Below are 15,622 nucleotides of genomic sequence, written 5' to 3'. Positions count from 1 at the left end.
GTCTTGTGTTTCTCATCAAAAAGACTGTATTAAAGAAACATCATCAGGAGTTGCCTTTATCAAACTCAAGTCAAAAAGTGAATTCCTTTAAAGCTGATTCCAATACCTCTTTTTTTTTTTATACAGAGCTATATTTTTCCCAGAAAACCCACCTCTCAATAACAATTATTACATTGCATCCTTGTCTTATTTTCCAAGAATAGATACAAAACAAGACAATGAAATGTACCCATAAATGAACCACACATATTCTGAACCCCACACAAAAACAAAAAAAACCCAACAACACCATGTCCGGAAAATAAATAACTGCAATAAATACTTTCACTCATGCAAAATGTCCATAAGCCACAGTTCAGTATTGTCCTTGTTTGTTCAGTACATTATGAAAGAGGTTGGTCCCAGTTCAGATGATTGCACAGTATTACAAACAGCACCCATGACCACACTGGTCAATACTGTGGAAACTATGTGTGAGTATGTGTGTGTGGCTTTTAGCATGACTTTAGTCCTTGTACAGTACATATTTTTGGAGAACCCACTGCATCCATGCAGTTTGTCATCTTTTTTTTTTTGCCTCTTCAAAAAGGCAGGTATGTAGATATCCATTGCCTGATGAATGTCACACGAGTGTAAACTCCCGGAAAACCAATTCGCCCACATCCATGTCCCCAGCTGGTCACTCCAGCAATAAACCACTGGCCAGAGGGCTGACGGCAGGTCAGCGGCCCTCCAGAGTCTCCCTTGATGATGGAAAAGAAACAGAACAAAAGAAGCTTTTAATAATCTGGTAGGAATTCAAATAACCTCAACTAGGGATGCACAGTATTGGATTTTTGCCAATATCCGATATGGCAATAATTTTGGCCGCTTACATAATATGCACATTTCTTTTCCACCTAATTGCAGTGAACATTAAGTCTTGCCTTTTGTGGAATCAACACTCTTCATGGCCCACTGGCAGATGCAGACATAAAGACTAATATATTCTAAATGTCCACATTTACTGGCAAAACAAGAAAACTGCTGCTGCTGTTTTTTTTTCACTGCTGCCTGTTTCTCAATGTTTTTCACAAATTTGTCGTATTGATTGGGATGACTGCAACAAACTTTTATACGTTTAGAACATTCCTCAAGTAAACAGGTTAATTAATAACAAGTGATATTATGATCATCTATGAAAGGGGCATTTTTGAAAGGCTCAGTTGTTTAAAAGCAAGGATGAGGTGAGGTTCAGTAAGAAAAGTGTGTTTTGGTCTGATGAGTCCAAATTTCTGGTGTTGTGTCCTCTGGACTAAAGAGGAAAAGGACCACCCAGATTGTTACCAGCGCTAACTTCAAAAGCCAGCATCTGTGATGGTATGGGGGTGTGGTTAGTGCCCATGGCATCATGGGTAACTGTCACATCTGTTAAGGCTCCATTAATGCTTAAAGGTACACACAGGTTTGGGAGCAACATATGCTGCCATCCAGATGACATCTCTTTTAGAGACGCCCCGGCTTATTTCAAACTGTTGAGCACTTTAAGTCACATCTCAAGCAAGACTGGGAAGAATTTCACTTTCAGAACTTTCAACTTTTAAATTGATAATGAGTGTATATTTACATAAAAGCAATAAAGTTAATCAGTTTGAACACAGAATAGATAGAATAGAATATCTTTGTAGTGTTTTTGCAACTTATTGCATTCTTACATTTTGCACAGGACCCCAACTTTTTTGGAACTGTAGTTTGTAAAACAATTGATTAAAGATGAGCGAGAAAGCAGAAGAGTGAGGTACAAAGAGAATGTCACTTGGAGTGCAGCTGAGATGCCAGGTGCTTTGACCGAGACAGGAATGCCTGAGGGTTTCCTTACATAAGAAGATTACAGAGAGGGAGCGAGTGAAAAGGGAATGAAAGAAAGTCTACTCTCTCCCATCAGATAAGCATCTCTCACATTAAGTGCTGCAATGTTCCTCAACAAGCAACACTTGGTTTTTCTCCATCTTATTTGCACCATAATTAGAATATCCGGCAAGTATTTTCAAACCATTAGTTACTTGTGTGCTTTTAACCTTTTCCAAAAACAAGTCCTAGAAAACTCTAATAAAGGGCAAGATTTGCATTGTGCTGACCTGGTTAACTATCCACTGCAAAATCGAAGATATGGCCCTTTTTCCCTCTGTGTTATCTTAGTCCACAATCTTACAGCTCAGATGCTGCCCACACTGTACCACCCAGATGTCCAGCCCACTTCCAGATGGTGTAAAAGGTATTTGTGTGAGACAGTGGGCAGTATGTTCTCCTTACCAGACAGGTGTCCCTGCCTCCCTCCATGAACCCGGCACACATCATGCTGGGAGTCAGCACGTTTCCATATGAGTGCTGGCAGTCTGCCTGGTCAATGATGTTCACTGCAGCTTTCTGGAGCAGGTTGGTCAATGAACCTGTGCCAGAGAATAATAGTATTATTAGTAGGTTATGCAACATTTTTTTTTCAGTACTGTGAACACTACAAACCAACTTGCAGTCACCTCCGTTGTTCTGGTGTATCAGCAGGAAGTCTGAGTGGTAGATAAGTCAGAACCTCAACAGATAAAAGAAAAACTATCTGCATGGCTGCATACCAAAAAGGTGTTTCATACACTGGTGGAATGTAACTCAGTACATTTACTCACACGCTGTACAAATTTGCGGTACTTGTACCTTACTTGAGTACTGCCAGTTTATGTGGCTTAAGCTCCAGTACATCTCAGAGGGAAATATTGTACTTTTTACTCCACTATATTTGTCTGACACATTTATTTACTAGTTACTTTTCAGACTGTCCAGTTAAAACTATCTTCAAATCTCCAAATGTGTTGATTTAATTTTTTTGCGATAGACTGTAGTGTTCCAACAGTTTATAACCCCTCTTAGATCAGCTGGAAAATGCATCACCACAAAGCTGGAAACATTGCTGTTTTTCTGATAACAAAAACGTTGATTGTTGATATGATTATCTTACACAATATGATGCTTCACTGTAGATTAAATAACCCAATGGTGTATAAAGTGAACTAAAGCTCAACTCTAAACATCTACAGCAGTAAAATGCAACATACACATTAATGCAGCAGTAATACTGATCCAACATCAGCTATAATAGTAAGACACTGGGACCATTTTACTACACAATAAGTACTTTTACCTCTCATACTTTATGTAGATTCTGAATCTTAAAGCTGATCTTAAAGCTTAATTTTACAAAAAGACATTTTAGTTTTTGTGAGTCTTTAGGATCATTGTAATGTGGATGATTTTTTTTTTTTTTTTTTTTTTTCCTAGAAAGCTGTGTCTTTCGTCAGTGGGATTTCAGTTGTTGAGGTTTCTGTCTTGTAACTTGGGTTTAGAAAAGTGTTCTGTAATTAAACATTATTACTAAATGTCTCACCTCCTTCCCTCATGGATCCCCAGCCTGTGATGTAGCACTCTGCAGTCTTCAGGAAGCGGTGCACCGGCGAGGGGAGACACACAGACTGGATGGTGTAGGACATGGGGGCTGGGACTGCCAGCTCCAGCAGAGCCACGTCATGGTCCATGCTGGTGCCGTTGAAGGCTGGGTGGATGACAACCCTCTGAATGGGGATGACCATGGCTCCCACCCCTGAGCGCAGCACAGATCCCAGACTCACAGCCCAGTTAGTGGGGCTCGGGTCACTGCGGATTAAATGAAGACTGTGTTATAACAGGCTCCATCAATTGCATCCACTCTGGACGTAATGAGAGTATAAAAATATAAGCAAATAGTATAACTTTAAAATTTAGGTTCAGCTTGTCATGCAACACAGAAGAATGTCACTTTGTGTGATTTTTTAAATGTGCTTTCTATCGAAACACTCTCAGTACCTTTTGAAGCAGTGTGCTGCGGTTAGTAACCATTTGCTGTGAATGAGTGTGGCACCACACCGGTGAAGTCTCTGGTACTGGAGACTGCCAATCCAAGGCCACTCCCCCCTTCGTGCTGTTACTCCACCCACGATCCTATGGGAGCCCAGTGCAGGACGTACACCGCAGTCTAAAATAAAAACACACACATCAGAATCATTTCCTTTAAACCCAGTGTGTGCACCCCATTGCACATGTAAACCTACCGCAGTTTCTTTCGTCTGCCTGGTTCGGGCAGTCAGGGACTCCGTCACACTCTGGGTTGACCTTGTTGATGCAGGAGGTGGTGCTACACTGGAAGTTTCCAGTGCAGTTCAGGACTGGAGGACATGATGGAGAGATGATGTAGCATTAGTAGTGTAATGTAGTATTGGACTTGGAAAGAAATAAATGATTTGTTTTATATATATTGCAGTTTTGTCTTCTGAAGGGGGGCATGCCAGAAAAAGTTTGGGAATCAGTGGTATATTATATATCTTGACATATAGCCGAGGTAGATAGCAAAGAAGGGAAGAAACACAAAAAGGATAATAAAACAAACAACATAAATAAATAATAAAAAAAAAGGAAGCAAACACACTAAATAGCATGCAAATATTACATCGAAAATAATTTTCCTTCATATCCTCATATTTTTTCTGCCAGAATGGATGTGAAATAAGTCTTAAATTACATTTACAATGGTCTTACAAATGTCTTAAAAAGTCTTAAATCTAACTTTGTTAAAACCTGCAGAAACTCTGTAATTAAAAAATCTAAATTCATTTAATAAGTCATTCATAAACAAATCCTTAAAATAACACAAAAAGCGACTAATGAATTCATCTTTCAGTGTGATGTTACCAGGTAGTGATGGTGCAGACGACGCATCCATGGCGACGGTCTCGGCCAGTGGTGGATGATTAACGATTCCCCCTGTCGCAGTAACTGGCATCGTGGGAACATACTGGGGGTAATCATGGACCAAACTGGGATCTGTGTGGCTTAGAATCCAGTTGCGCAGTCTGGTGATGCGGGAATAAACCCCAGGCCTGTTGATCTGGGCACAGCCCACACCCCAACTCACCACCCCAGCCAGGAAGAACCGGCCTGGGGCCCCCTCACACACCAGAGGCCCTCCAGAGTCACCCTGCAGGGAGGACACAAGACCTCTGATTCTCTGGTGTAACATAAGATACTCAGTACAGAACCGTAGTCCAGTGAAAACCTTTTTAGTGTCATTTGGTGTCAGGTAACCAGTGTTTGTTTATTAAAAGGGGAGCTCTATAATTTCCATGATTTATGGATGAATAAATTGACCCTTTAACACTGATGATGACATTTTCCTAAGCATCCAATCACTAATAGCTTCAGGGTAGTGTGCAAGGAAAAACAAAATTACTGTAATGAGATATAATAATTTTCAGAATGCACTATATTAATCATGCATACTTTGCATTGTTTTGCCATAAAAATGGTTATGTGTCTAATTTTAATTGTATCTAAGTTGATTAAATTGATTGAGCTGTAAATGGAGGCTGGACTGAGCCTTTACTGGGGAGGAATGCCATGTTTCTCTTACTGCAATATTAACAGTACTCATCCTGTTATGCTATGATGAAAATAACAACACTAGCCTAAAGGCTTCCATTTTTAGGGTGGGACCAGTGTTAACATACAGTTTTGACCCTACTTATAGTTTCAAAATAGAAAAGAAAGAACAGATCATCAGGTTATGGATGCAAACTTGGCCCTGAGACATGAAAGTATTGTAAGAAACTGTAAGCTGATAGCTTGTGCTATTGTAGCCACCTTTATGTGAACCGAGTGAAACGGCACTGACCTGACACGAGTCCACCTTGCCCTGCAGGAATCCAGCACACATCATGTTGTGAGTCACAGCACCTCTGTACACAGACGATTTATTGCACACCTTGGAGTCGATGATTTTCACCACCGCCTTCTGCAGTGTGGGAGGCACCGCAGCTGAGTGACACAAGAGCAAAGGGCAACTGAATTACTCATACCGATCATATTTCAAAACAGCAACGGAAATAGTAATAGAGATAGTAATAGAGTAGTTATGTGATTCCTGTATATTCTTGTAAAACTAGAACAACTACATGTAGAGTTGGGGGATATAGGGATTTAATATTGGGATATGAGACTAGATGTCATGTGGGACTGTTGTAACAGAGCTTAAAGGCTGGTTCCATTGTTTTTTGAGATTTGATCATTCTGCAGCTTCCCAAGAGAGTTCATTGTGTATTAAAATCTAAACAACCAAATTTTGGGCTAAGTACGTTTTAGTGTTTTCCCAACCCTTCTACAAATGTTTTCCCACATGATCTGGCATAGATTTCTGCATGATGATAGCCCCTAAGTGGTCATCAGCACTGTAACCTGTAACTACTTATTGCTAACTGCTGAGTGGGAGTTTCTATTTGAAAAACACGAAAAAGAACATAGTTGGACTCGCCCTTTAAAGGTCCAGCGTGCAGGATTTAGAGGCAATTAGCAGTGAGGGTGACGATTGCAAACACGCTCCCCTTCCAAGTAGTAGGAGAACCTACGGTGGCCACGAAAACTCACACAACATGTGAGAAGCCCTCATTAGAGCCCCTGTTTGGTTTGTTCATTCTGGGCTATTGTAGAAACATGGTGTAATCTGCAGAAGACAACCTGTGCCCTTGATAGATATAAAAAGCTAATTCTAAGGTAATTAAATCACAATGATTCTTATCTATACAGTCATGAAGACATACTAATGAATATCCTATTACACGGCTGTTAAAGACTCAATTCTGATTGGTTAATTATGGCATTCTAAGGTTGTTAATTTAAATAACAGACTGTTGACACAATCCTGATCATAGACACTGGAGGAGCAATAACATAATTTTTAAATTAATATTTTTTTGTCAAATTATTAATTTATTTTTAGTAAGCAACTGCGTAATAAGCAGGATAATGTACACTAAGAGGGTCATTATGTGCAGGCATGCGGCGGTGAATCGACCACACATATTCTATTTCTGCCATATTTTGCCAATAAATTACCATAAAACTGGAACTTTAAGTGAACTCTTTCTTGTCTAAAAGCCAGCATTTCTGTTGTTTGTCATCACTTACTGGATAAGGCATTGACATGGAACATGAATATCATGGTCTCTCGGCATACATGATTATAACAGTATCCAGGTTTTTGACCATCTGCCTATGTGTGTCCTGATTTCTCACCATCTCACCCACAACGAAATCTTTCAGAAACCTGCATAAAGTGTTTACATGCCATATCCTGGTTTCTATCCAGTAATCCAGGGAGTATATTCAGGTTTCTCAAAACTGGGTTAAGCTATTTACATGAGGAAAACATTACCAGAAAAGTCCAAAATTCCAATCATAACCAGGATATTAGTGTGCGTGTAAACACACTGGGTACCATAATATAATCAGCTGCTTTATATTCCTCATCAGTAGACATGTTGAGCTGCACTCCTGCAGGCGGACTCACGATTAAACATGTGGAGTGCACCCCATCCTGACACCACACAGCTGTGTCCAGGGGCAAAGACATGAGACGGGGAGGGCAGGCAGACAGGCTGGACATAAGAGCTGAAGGTGAGAGGGGTCTCCAGCTCCAGCACAGAAACATCGTTGTTAGTGGTCATGGGATTGTAGTCTGGAGACACAACCAGTGACTTGATGTTAATCGTTTCGGACTCTGACTCTTCACCGCTCACTAGTGTGGCCCCCACCAGGGCCGTCCACTCTCTGGGGTCGTTGTCCCTATAAATAGGAAAGAAATAGATGACAAGACTTTAAAATATACAAGTTACTTAAGAGCACACTTATTTACCAACTAAAATTAACTAATAAAATAGTTCCTTAATTTCTGCTCAGTTATATCACAGTTTGGGGGATTCATAATAACATAACTCCTCAGTGAGTTGGGAATGATTGCTGCCTACCTCTCAAAGCAGTGAGCTGCACTGACAAGCCAGCGCTCATTGATGATGGAGGCTCCACAGGTGTGACGTCCATGGAGCCTCAGACTGACCTGCCATGGCAGCTCCCCTTCCCGAGCATCCTCTCCACCCACCACCCGATTCCCCATAGCAGGACGTAGACCACAGGCTGAGGGGAAAAGACGGATGATGTGGCAAAGATGAAGACAAAGGTGTCAGTAACCCCTACAGTTGTGATATGACCTGTCAGTGGCAATATATTCTGCTGTAGTTTGTGATAACCAGACATGCTTTGTACTAACAGCAACAGAACAGGACAATTCAATAATGAAGCTTAAAGGGACGGTAGTTTAAAGAGCCATTCACCACAACGAGCTTCGTCAGATCCATCCGCACAGTCGGGGATGAAGTCACACTCTGGATTCAATTTGGTGACGCATTCTCCATTGTCACAAGTGAAGGTGTTGTCAGGACACCTGGCTGGAGAGAACAAAGGACAAATGTGAGATATTTCGGTGCAAGAAGTGCAATTCAGTTAATATGACATGGAATGTAAGGATAGGTTCACATTGCCTGCATTGTCAGTCTTAAAGCAGTGGTTTTCAACCTTTTTGAGTCAGGACCCTCCAGAATAATCAGATTTGTGATCAACCCCCAACTGCCCGAGAAACACCAAGGCCATTGCTTTGACTCTCACAAGAACACACACAGAAAAGTACATTTAGCACATGTAGCTTGTAGCATGAAACCCTTTATGATCACACAGAAGCTTATTCTTCCTCCTTTTTTTTCATGTTGTGTTTTATTGTCATTTATTTTGGAAGGTGGTCCTCAGAATATTTTTTTTTCAAGCAGAATTGGGCCTTAAGTTACAAAAGGTTGAGAACCCCTGATATGCCACATATTCACTCACCTATCATCTCATCTCCAATAGCATAAAAGGATTTCCCACTGGCTCCTAGGAATGAGGAGACAGAAAAACATCAGATCCTGTGAGGACTGTGGCAGCCCTGAGACAATATACTGCACAGCTGTGGCCTATTTTTATCTCTCTCACTACACTTTGTCAGGCCAAAGACAGTCAACTGATGACAGTATAGTTTCACTACCCAGTAAGATGATAGCGTTGATCTCTCCAAATTCTGGCACCTCTAGTGGTTTCCCGTGCATGGCTGAGCTGAGCCCTGCTCTCAGCAAGTCCTGAACAAAGTTGTCTGAATACTGCTGGACCTTGGACACCCTGAAGACCAGTCTGAACGTCGCCATCACGTCACCATTAATGTTACTGGGAGGACAGAATAAACAGACTATGTTGTTTGGTACTTTGTTGTTGTTTGTTGCTTTAAATGATACTCCTCAGTTCAGTTTCAATTACCCATAGGCAACAATACTGCAATCAACGTAGTGATGTGATATTGATGAGGCAGTGAAGACATTTTTAATCTGTAAAAAAGAGAAAATGTCGTATTTAACACTTTACAAAAAAGAAATATTGGGCTCTACATGGTGATAGTCTGCACTAACCTTGGACTTTAAAACTGAAGATAGTACTATGGAGAAACCAGAGTTCTCATCCTGCAGAACAGGATCATACTTCAGACCGTTGAGCTCCACCGTCTCCATGAAATAATGCTGCTCCTGCACCAGGTAGGCTAGTAATTGACAGAGGAGAAATCCCTCATTCTTACAGATGGCTTCACAGAATAAGTATAGAAATAGTGTATAACAGCGTAGCACTCACCAATGAGCAGGCCTGCAAAGACCCCGATAACGAGGAAGAAGAGGAAGAAGGCTATGAGGGTGCTCCTGTAGCAGGCAGAGTGGGAGGGAGCAGAAGATGCTCCTGAAGAAGCCCACGTCCCTCCTCCTCCTCCATCCTTCTTCACCTCCATGTTGGATTCACAGCATCAACCTCACAACTCACATTCCACTGAATCCAGTATCATAATGCCTGAGAGACAAAATGATCCAATCCTGGTAGAAATACAGTCACAATTGTTAATTAACTGTACTGGGTATGACTGGTTTTCATGTAGGAACTATTTTTTAGGCTACCAAAGGCCAACCATATCACTGCGCTGAAGGGATTGAGCATCTACTCATGGATAAGAGGCTTGTGGAAGAGCAGCGGAGGATATGAACATTTGTGGTGGCTGAGCTGCAACCCCTTGCCTAAGTCGCAAACATCACGTCCACATCACGCTTGTGTGACAACAGCGTTCATGCCAAACTAAAGCATCTCTCTTTATAGGATCAGTATTGTTATTGACATTTTGTCCATGGACAAACACTGCAGAAGAAGTTTAAGAGGTTCCTGTGTCTTGCTTCCCAGCTGCAGGGTACAGCGAAAGGAGAGTCTGTGGGATTAAACCAGAGCAGAGTGAACTGTTCTCTGGCTCTGGGGCACTCTCTGGTCTGCCTATGTTACAGACTGTGGCTAAAAATACATATTCAGTGCCTTGTGCTGGGCACCAACCTTGTGTTCATGCCCATACTGTCAAAAAAAGACTTGATGTCTAAATAAACACTTCAGGCCATGTTTATACCTGTCAGAAGAAGCTGGAACACAAGGTGCATGGAGGTGGTGCAGACAGCTGCAAGCATTTCTGTTGCATGAAACTCGAGTGAAAAACACTCCGTCCGACTCACCTGTGGCAGGGACAGGGAGTACCCTCTCGTCTATGAGCAGATGCATGCTTCCTTGTGCACGGTGATAACATTTGGCAGATGTAGATTGATAGAATGAAATCAGTTCCTACATGAAACTGCGCACAAGGTTTGTGGATTGAGCAACCAGGTCAAAATTTCTTCAAACATATATACTTTTTGCCCTTTTGTCCATTATATTGAAGAGAAGGCAACATCGCTACAGCTGATATCCCCAAAACTCTTCAACTCACACCACAATAATCTAGATTTATAAATAGCATTACAGGCTAGAGGAATGTATTTTTGATTTTGGGGTGAACTGACCCTTTAACATGATAACCATCCTATACCAATAACATATTTATATTGGCCATTTGACATATTGTTTTCCACTTGTTTGTATTATATCAGACAAAACTCAAACCAAAAACTTTAATGGCTAAATTTGTCAACTTTTTTTATTACAAGTAGCGTGGAAACATTAATTTATACAACAAATTTGAGAGAAACGATCATATCTTTTGATGATCGATAAGTACTGACTGGTATTTATTGTTTTCAGGCAGTAAGTCTGGTCGGGAGAGCTGGCTGAGATCGGACTGTCGTGCATAAGAGACCGTGGAGGCCATGTTTGCCTGGCGATCAACTGCGTTTGACATCAAATGCGGAAAAATCTCACAAAAAAATGAGCAAACCTCCCTGAAGTTTTACCGATAGTCGGATTTCAGCGACTAACGCAGTCGGTGGAGGATAGTCGGTGTCCCCTGCAGCAGCACATTACACACAGTGAGTCCGGCAGGTGCATCACAGTGTGGAGCATTAAACAATAAAGGCTTTATGTTCTGAAGTAAACTCACTCACCTCTTTCTTCTCTCATTCCTCTGAACGCTGACATTCACGATGTCCCGCAGGTCTCAGTGCGTGACTTGGCGCTCACAAGAATAGATAAACGGATGGAGGACGACGAGGGACAGGAGCAAGAGGTCCGCTATTTGTTCCACCTGCCAAGGGGGCGTGTCGCAGGTAGCTCACCTTTTCAGTTTACTTTGGAAAGTCGGCTCAGCCTCAGAAAATCCCCGACCGATCCCCCCTCCTCCCATCGCTCCTGATCCCTCTAGTTACACCCCGGTGTGTTCAGACATTTCCACCGTCACCTCGGGTCTCCCATAATCCCCAGGTCAATAATAAACACCGGCCGCTCCTTTACGCAACAAACATTTAAGTTGGAGAAAAGTGATGCAAGATAATTTTTTTTAAAAAAGGCCAGAAAAATTCTCAGTGGAGCTCAGGACTCCCTCTAGTTGCTGCCTGTCTGTGCTCCATTGACACAGTGACTGAGCAGCAGAGGAGGAGCGAAGCGTCTGCAGCTCTGCCTTTTTTATTTCAACACCTAGTAAACCACACGATGGTCCTCTGTCACAATTATAGCTTCTCTAATCATAAAGGTGCCTTTAATAACCTGCTGCACTGAGGATGTCACTGAGAGAGGACGCGAAGATACACATATATCATAACTAATGATTTTGAAATTTTTAAATAACAGCCCCTCATTTTAAATAACTTACATTTTCACTAAAATTGGTTAAATTTACTTGCAATTTTTCTGGGGTAGTGCAAATTGCATTGTATTTAATGCAAATTGCCTTGTTATTCGTGCCTTGTACTAGTGTTTACTAATTTGTACTAGTGCAAATTACATATACTCGTGCAAACTGCATTATATTTGTACACTTTGCCTTATAGTAGTGTGGATAGCATTGTACTGGTGCAAACTGCACACTAGTGGAAACTGCATTTTACTAGCACAAATTGTATTTAGTGCACATTGCAGTTATTTTTCTTATTCTAGATTACAAGTTTTATTTTAGCATGCTACTTTAGTTTGCTTATTTTAGTTCTTTTAACTTTTATTTGGCTGTTAGTTTGCTTACTGAGGCTGTTTTGTTTGTGTGTTGCTGTTTTGTGTATTTTTTTATTGCACTGGAGTAGTTCTTCTAATTTCGTTGTATTCTGTACAATGACATTAAAGGCTTTCAGTTTCTAGGTGCCAGCCAGCACAGAATCCTTCCAGTCTCCCCCTCCCAAAGTAACAATCCTAACAAAAGGTAAATCAGTCTACTTACATTTTCCCCCCACCCTGCTTAAAGGACTTCCGTCTCAATGCAGTTATTACCACAAATGTCTCTTTGTCAGTGTGCAGACAGGCTTGAATAGCTTATCTTCACATACACAACACACAGTCCCTTTATTCCTTCACACACTTTCAAAGATCACAATCAAATACTTCCGTTACTGAGCTGCAGTTAAGTCAGCAGGTTGTCCAAAGACTAAAAGCATTAAATGGTTAAGAAGTTTGTCAAATGGTCTGAACCAGTCGGCCAATAGTTACGAAAGATGTGACATAATCCATTAGTTTGTGTGATTATTTAAGGACTGCAGGAGTAAATTAGTTGTACCTAACTCAGGTGATTTTTTTTTTTTATATTTTAGCTTATATTTCGTGGTCAAAGTAGGTAGAAATGACACCAACAGACGAAAAGTGACAAAGTAACTATATAAAATACCAGTGGAAACATCAGTGAATTTGATATAATCCCTGCTGGAAAAGGCTACTTGGTTCAACACTGCTGAACTATACAGAAAACAGCAGCTCAATGTTCATTAAACTGAACTGGTTCTTTGAATGACATGTTCTCCATCCACACATCCAACCATGTACAAGAACATGGGAGAACAAAAAACACCCAATATACATAATTTTCATTTTATTTTATCAAAAACAACAAAGAATAGTAAAAAGTTGACTTTTTCTGGATAAAAAGAAAACAATAGTTAACACTTCCCGAACTTGTGGGCTCTTGACAACTCAAATCTTTGCAAACTTGCAAAGAAAGAAACAAAACTGAAGTGCTTTCAAGTGTCCTTTTGCTGATCATCTTGTGATTTTTTTTTAACTGAAATTTGCTTTGTTTTACATTATTATCTTTGTTTAAAAAAATAAAACAACAAAAATCCACAAAATATTAAAGTGTGTGTGTGGTGTTTGTGAGTGTGTGCGTGTTAGCCATCCTGTTGCTGTATGAAGGGGTTTGGTATAGCCTCCATGCCGTCTTGAGGACAGATGAGCACTACGGACGTTCCCCTGCAGACCACGAGCCCGAGCTGTCTAGTGTCTTCTGTAAGCTTCAGCTGGTCATCTGGATCTGGACAGACAAGGATGGACAAAGGTTACAGACACACATTAACCTGTTCTGGAGTTTTCAAACACTAGTACAGATGTGTCAACAAATATACTTTATGTCTAATATTTTTAGAACAATGCATTATCTTTTTCACTGTAACATATTGTACAATAACATCTGCATTTCATGCAGCACTTCTAAACACAAGTATTACAAGTTTAAAAATAATACGCTGCCTTGTTGGACATTTATTCCACACACATGAGAGTAAAACTGTTGCTTGTGCTCACTGCATTTAAAGGGCTGAAGCTTTGAACAGTAGAAAGAAAAGCTGCAAAGCCTCACAAAGCTTCATCAACCCATCATTAACAGATTTTTGAATGAAACCCTTTATAAAGCAGCAGTGAGTGATAACAGTTAAAAGGGTTCATGGTCCACAAGCAGGCAAATTTAATTAACAGCCACAGAAAAACAGACACCATCATACTGTATAACCATGTCACGTTTGATTTATGGATCAGACACAGCACAGTCATACTGCAGCCATTTTTTATAATTCACCCTACAACTTTTAGGTTTAGACAGGACAGTTGGTGTAACCATAGTAGTTTCAGAGTTGTGTAGAAGTCTGTTTCTGGTGCATACAGTCACCTACTGTGTATCAGAGCACGCAGATGCTGCACTTGTTAAGCCAGTAAAAGTACAACGGCTTCGCATTATCAGCTACATTTATCAGCTATAGCGTCTATTATTAGATTAATACTAAATCATATAATGTACATTTTCCACATATATTGTGAATCCCTCGTTAACAACAGGTCACGGTTTGACATATAGCCCTCACTTAAACTCAGATGTTGTACATTAAGACATTTCCCATTACATTTTTTAATCGTTACAGTCATCCCAATCCGGCCCAGTTTGACTCCTTTTGCATGAACGTATGTCACAAATCCTGCTAGGAATTTGTTCCCGCTTACCTCGCATATATTCGATTGTTCCGTCCAGCACCAGGTTCAACAGAGGATCGAAACCTTTCAGGACACCGCTTGCTGAGAGGGAAATACAGTTTGCATTAGTCCGAATCAATTCAAGGAGGGAAACAATACTCCAACACGTATATTGGTCGTAGAAGGGAACCCTAAATGTGTAAAACTCTCGCGAGAGATTTGCAGGCGTGTTTCTTCATTGTGCAAGTTGTCCAGACTAAGTATGTTTTGTAAATTGACAGCGCTGCCAAAGTATGAGTAGGCTTAGAGAAAAAAAACGTTCAGTTATTATTATAGAAAGATCATGTAACGGGTTAAAATTCTCGCTCTCGCGAGATCTTCCACGGTTGCGCGGTTCCCATCTAGATATGAACCGGCCAAACTGATTAGCATTAGCATATCAGGATTAATGCACCTACCCTCTCGTCCTCCTTGGAACTTGACGCGAATCGGCTTGTCGATGTATTTCGACAAGTCGAAGATGCTCTCCTTCTTCTTCTTTTCTTTATCCTACACGGAGAAAAGTCACATCGTAAACAAGTCACATGCGAGCTAAGCTAGCTGCACACAAACACTAACAGAGCCTGAGGTTAGCTTTGCTTGGCTAGCCAAGTTAGCAAAAACGCCGCGTTACTTCAGAACAGATATTCTACATCTCAGGTCTTGTTCAGAATAAACAGATACTGTCTACAGATATTCCTCTGAATATTTGTGGGGGCACAGTTAAAAAGATATTTGAATGGACGCGTAAAACATACGAACTCACCGCCATGTTAGCAGCGTGACACGGAAGTAAAACTTTGACCTCCGAGATGTTCAACCAATCAAATCGTTGAGCGCTTGTAGTTGACGTCATTAGCTTGTTTATTAGTTTTTGGCCGTATTGTTAATTTATTAACCACAGGGACTTATAAAATTATCAAACGTGTTATATTATAACTCCCTG

General features: G+C 40.8%; 2 protein-coding genes across 2 annotated transcripts; both read right to left on the bottom strand.

The window, feature by feature from the left end:
• Nucleotides 1-3: 3 nt before the first annotated feature.
• tmprss9 (transmembrane serine protease 9) lies at nucleotides 4-11,519 on the bottom strand. The gene is made up of 16 exons (XM_084723427.1): nucleotides 11,367-11,519; nucleotides 9,598-9,830; nucleotides 9,381-9,508; nucleotides 9,232-9,299; nucleotides 8,966-9,141; nucleotides 8,770-8,814; nucleotides 8,223-8,336; nucleotides 7,860-8,025; nucleotides 7,403-7,677; nucleotides 5,732-5,874; nucleotides 4,753-5,038; nucleotides 4,116-4,229; nucleotides 3,871-4,039; nucleotides 3,416-3,681; nucleotides 2,293-2,429; nucleotides 4-743 (listed from the first exon to the last, which is right to left on the bottom strand). The coding sequence occupies exons 2-16, from the start codon at nucleotides 9,746-9,748 to the stop codon at nucleotides 582-584; spliced, it is 2,400 nt and encodes a 799-aa protein (XP_084579553.1). The 5' UTR covers nucleotides 9,749-9,830; nucleotides 11,367-11,519; the 3' UTR covers nucleotides 4-581.
• A 1,736-nt stretch (nucleotides 11,520-13,255) lies between these two features.
• Nucleotides 13,256-15,547, bottom strand: lsm7 (LSM7 homolog, U6 small nuclear RNA and mRNA degradation associated). Its single transcript, XM_084723425.1, has 4 exons — nucleotides 15,443-15,547; nucleotides 15,096-15,186; nucleotides 14,668-14,739; nucleotides 13,256-13,708 (listed from the first exon to the last, which is right to left on the bottom strand). Exons 1-4 carry the CDS (start codon nucleotides 15,530-15,532, stop codon nucleotides 13,566-13,568), a joined length of 396 nt encoding a protein of 131 aa, XP_084579551.1. The 5' UTR covers nucleotides 15,533-15,547; the 3' UTR covers nucleotides 13,256-13,565.
• Nucleotides 15,548-15,622: the final 75 nt, after the last annotated feature.

This window comes from Lutjanus erythropterus, chromosome 7, assembly GCF_056507025.1.
Source record: "Lutjanus erythropterus isolate fLutEry1 chromosome 7, fLutEry1.hap2, whole genome shotgun sequence".
NCBI classification, from domain to species: domain Eukaryota; kingdom Metazoa; phylum Chordata; class Actinopteri; order Lutjaniformes; family Lutjanidae; genus Lutjanus; species Lutjanus erythropterus.
This window is presented reverse-complemented; position numbering and strand designations above follow the sequence as displayed.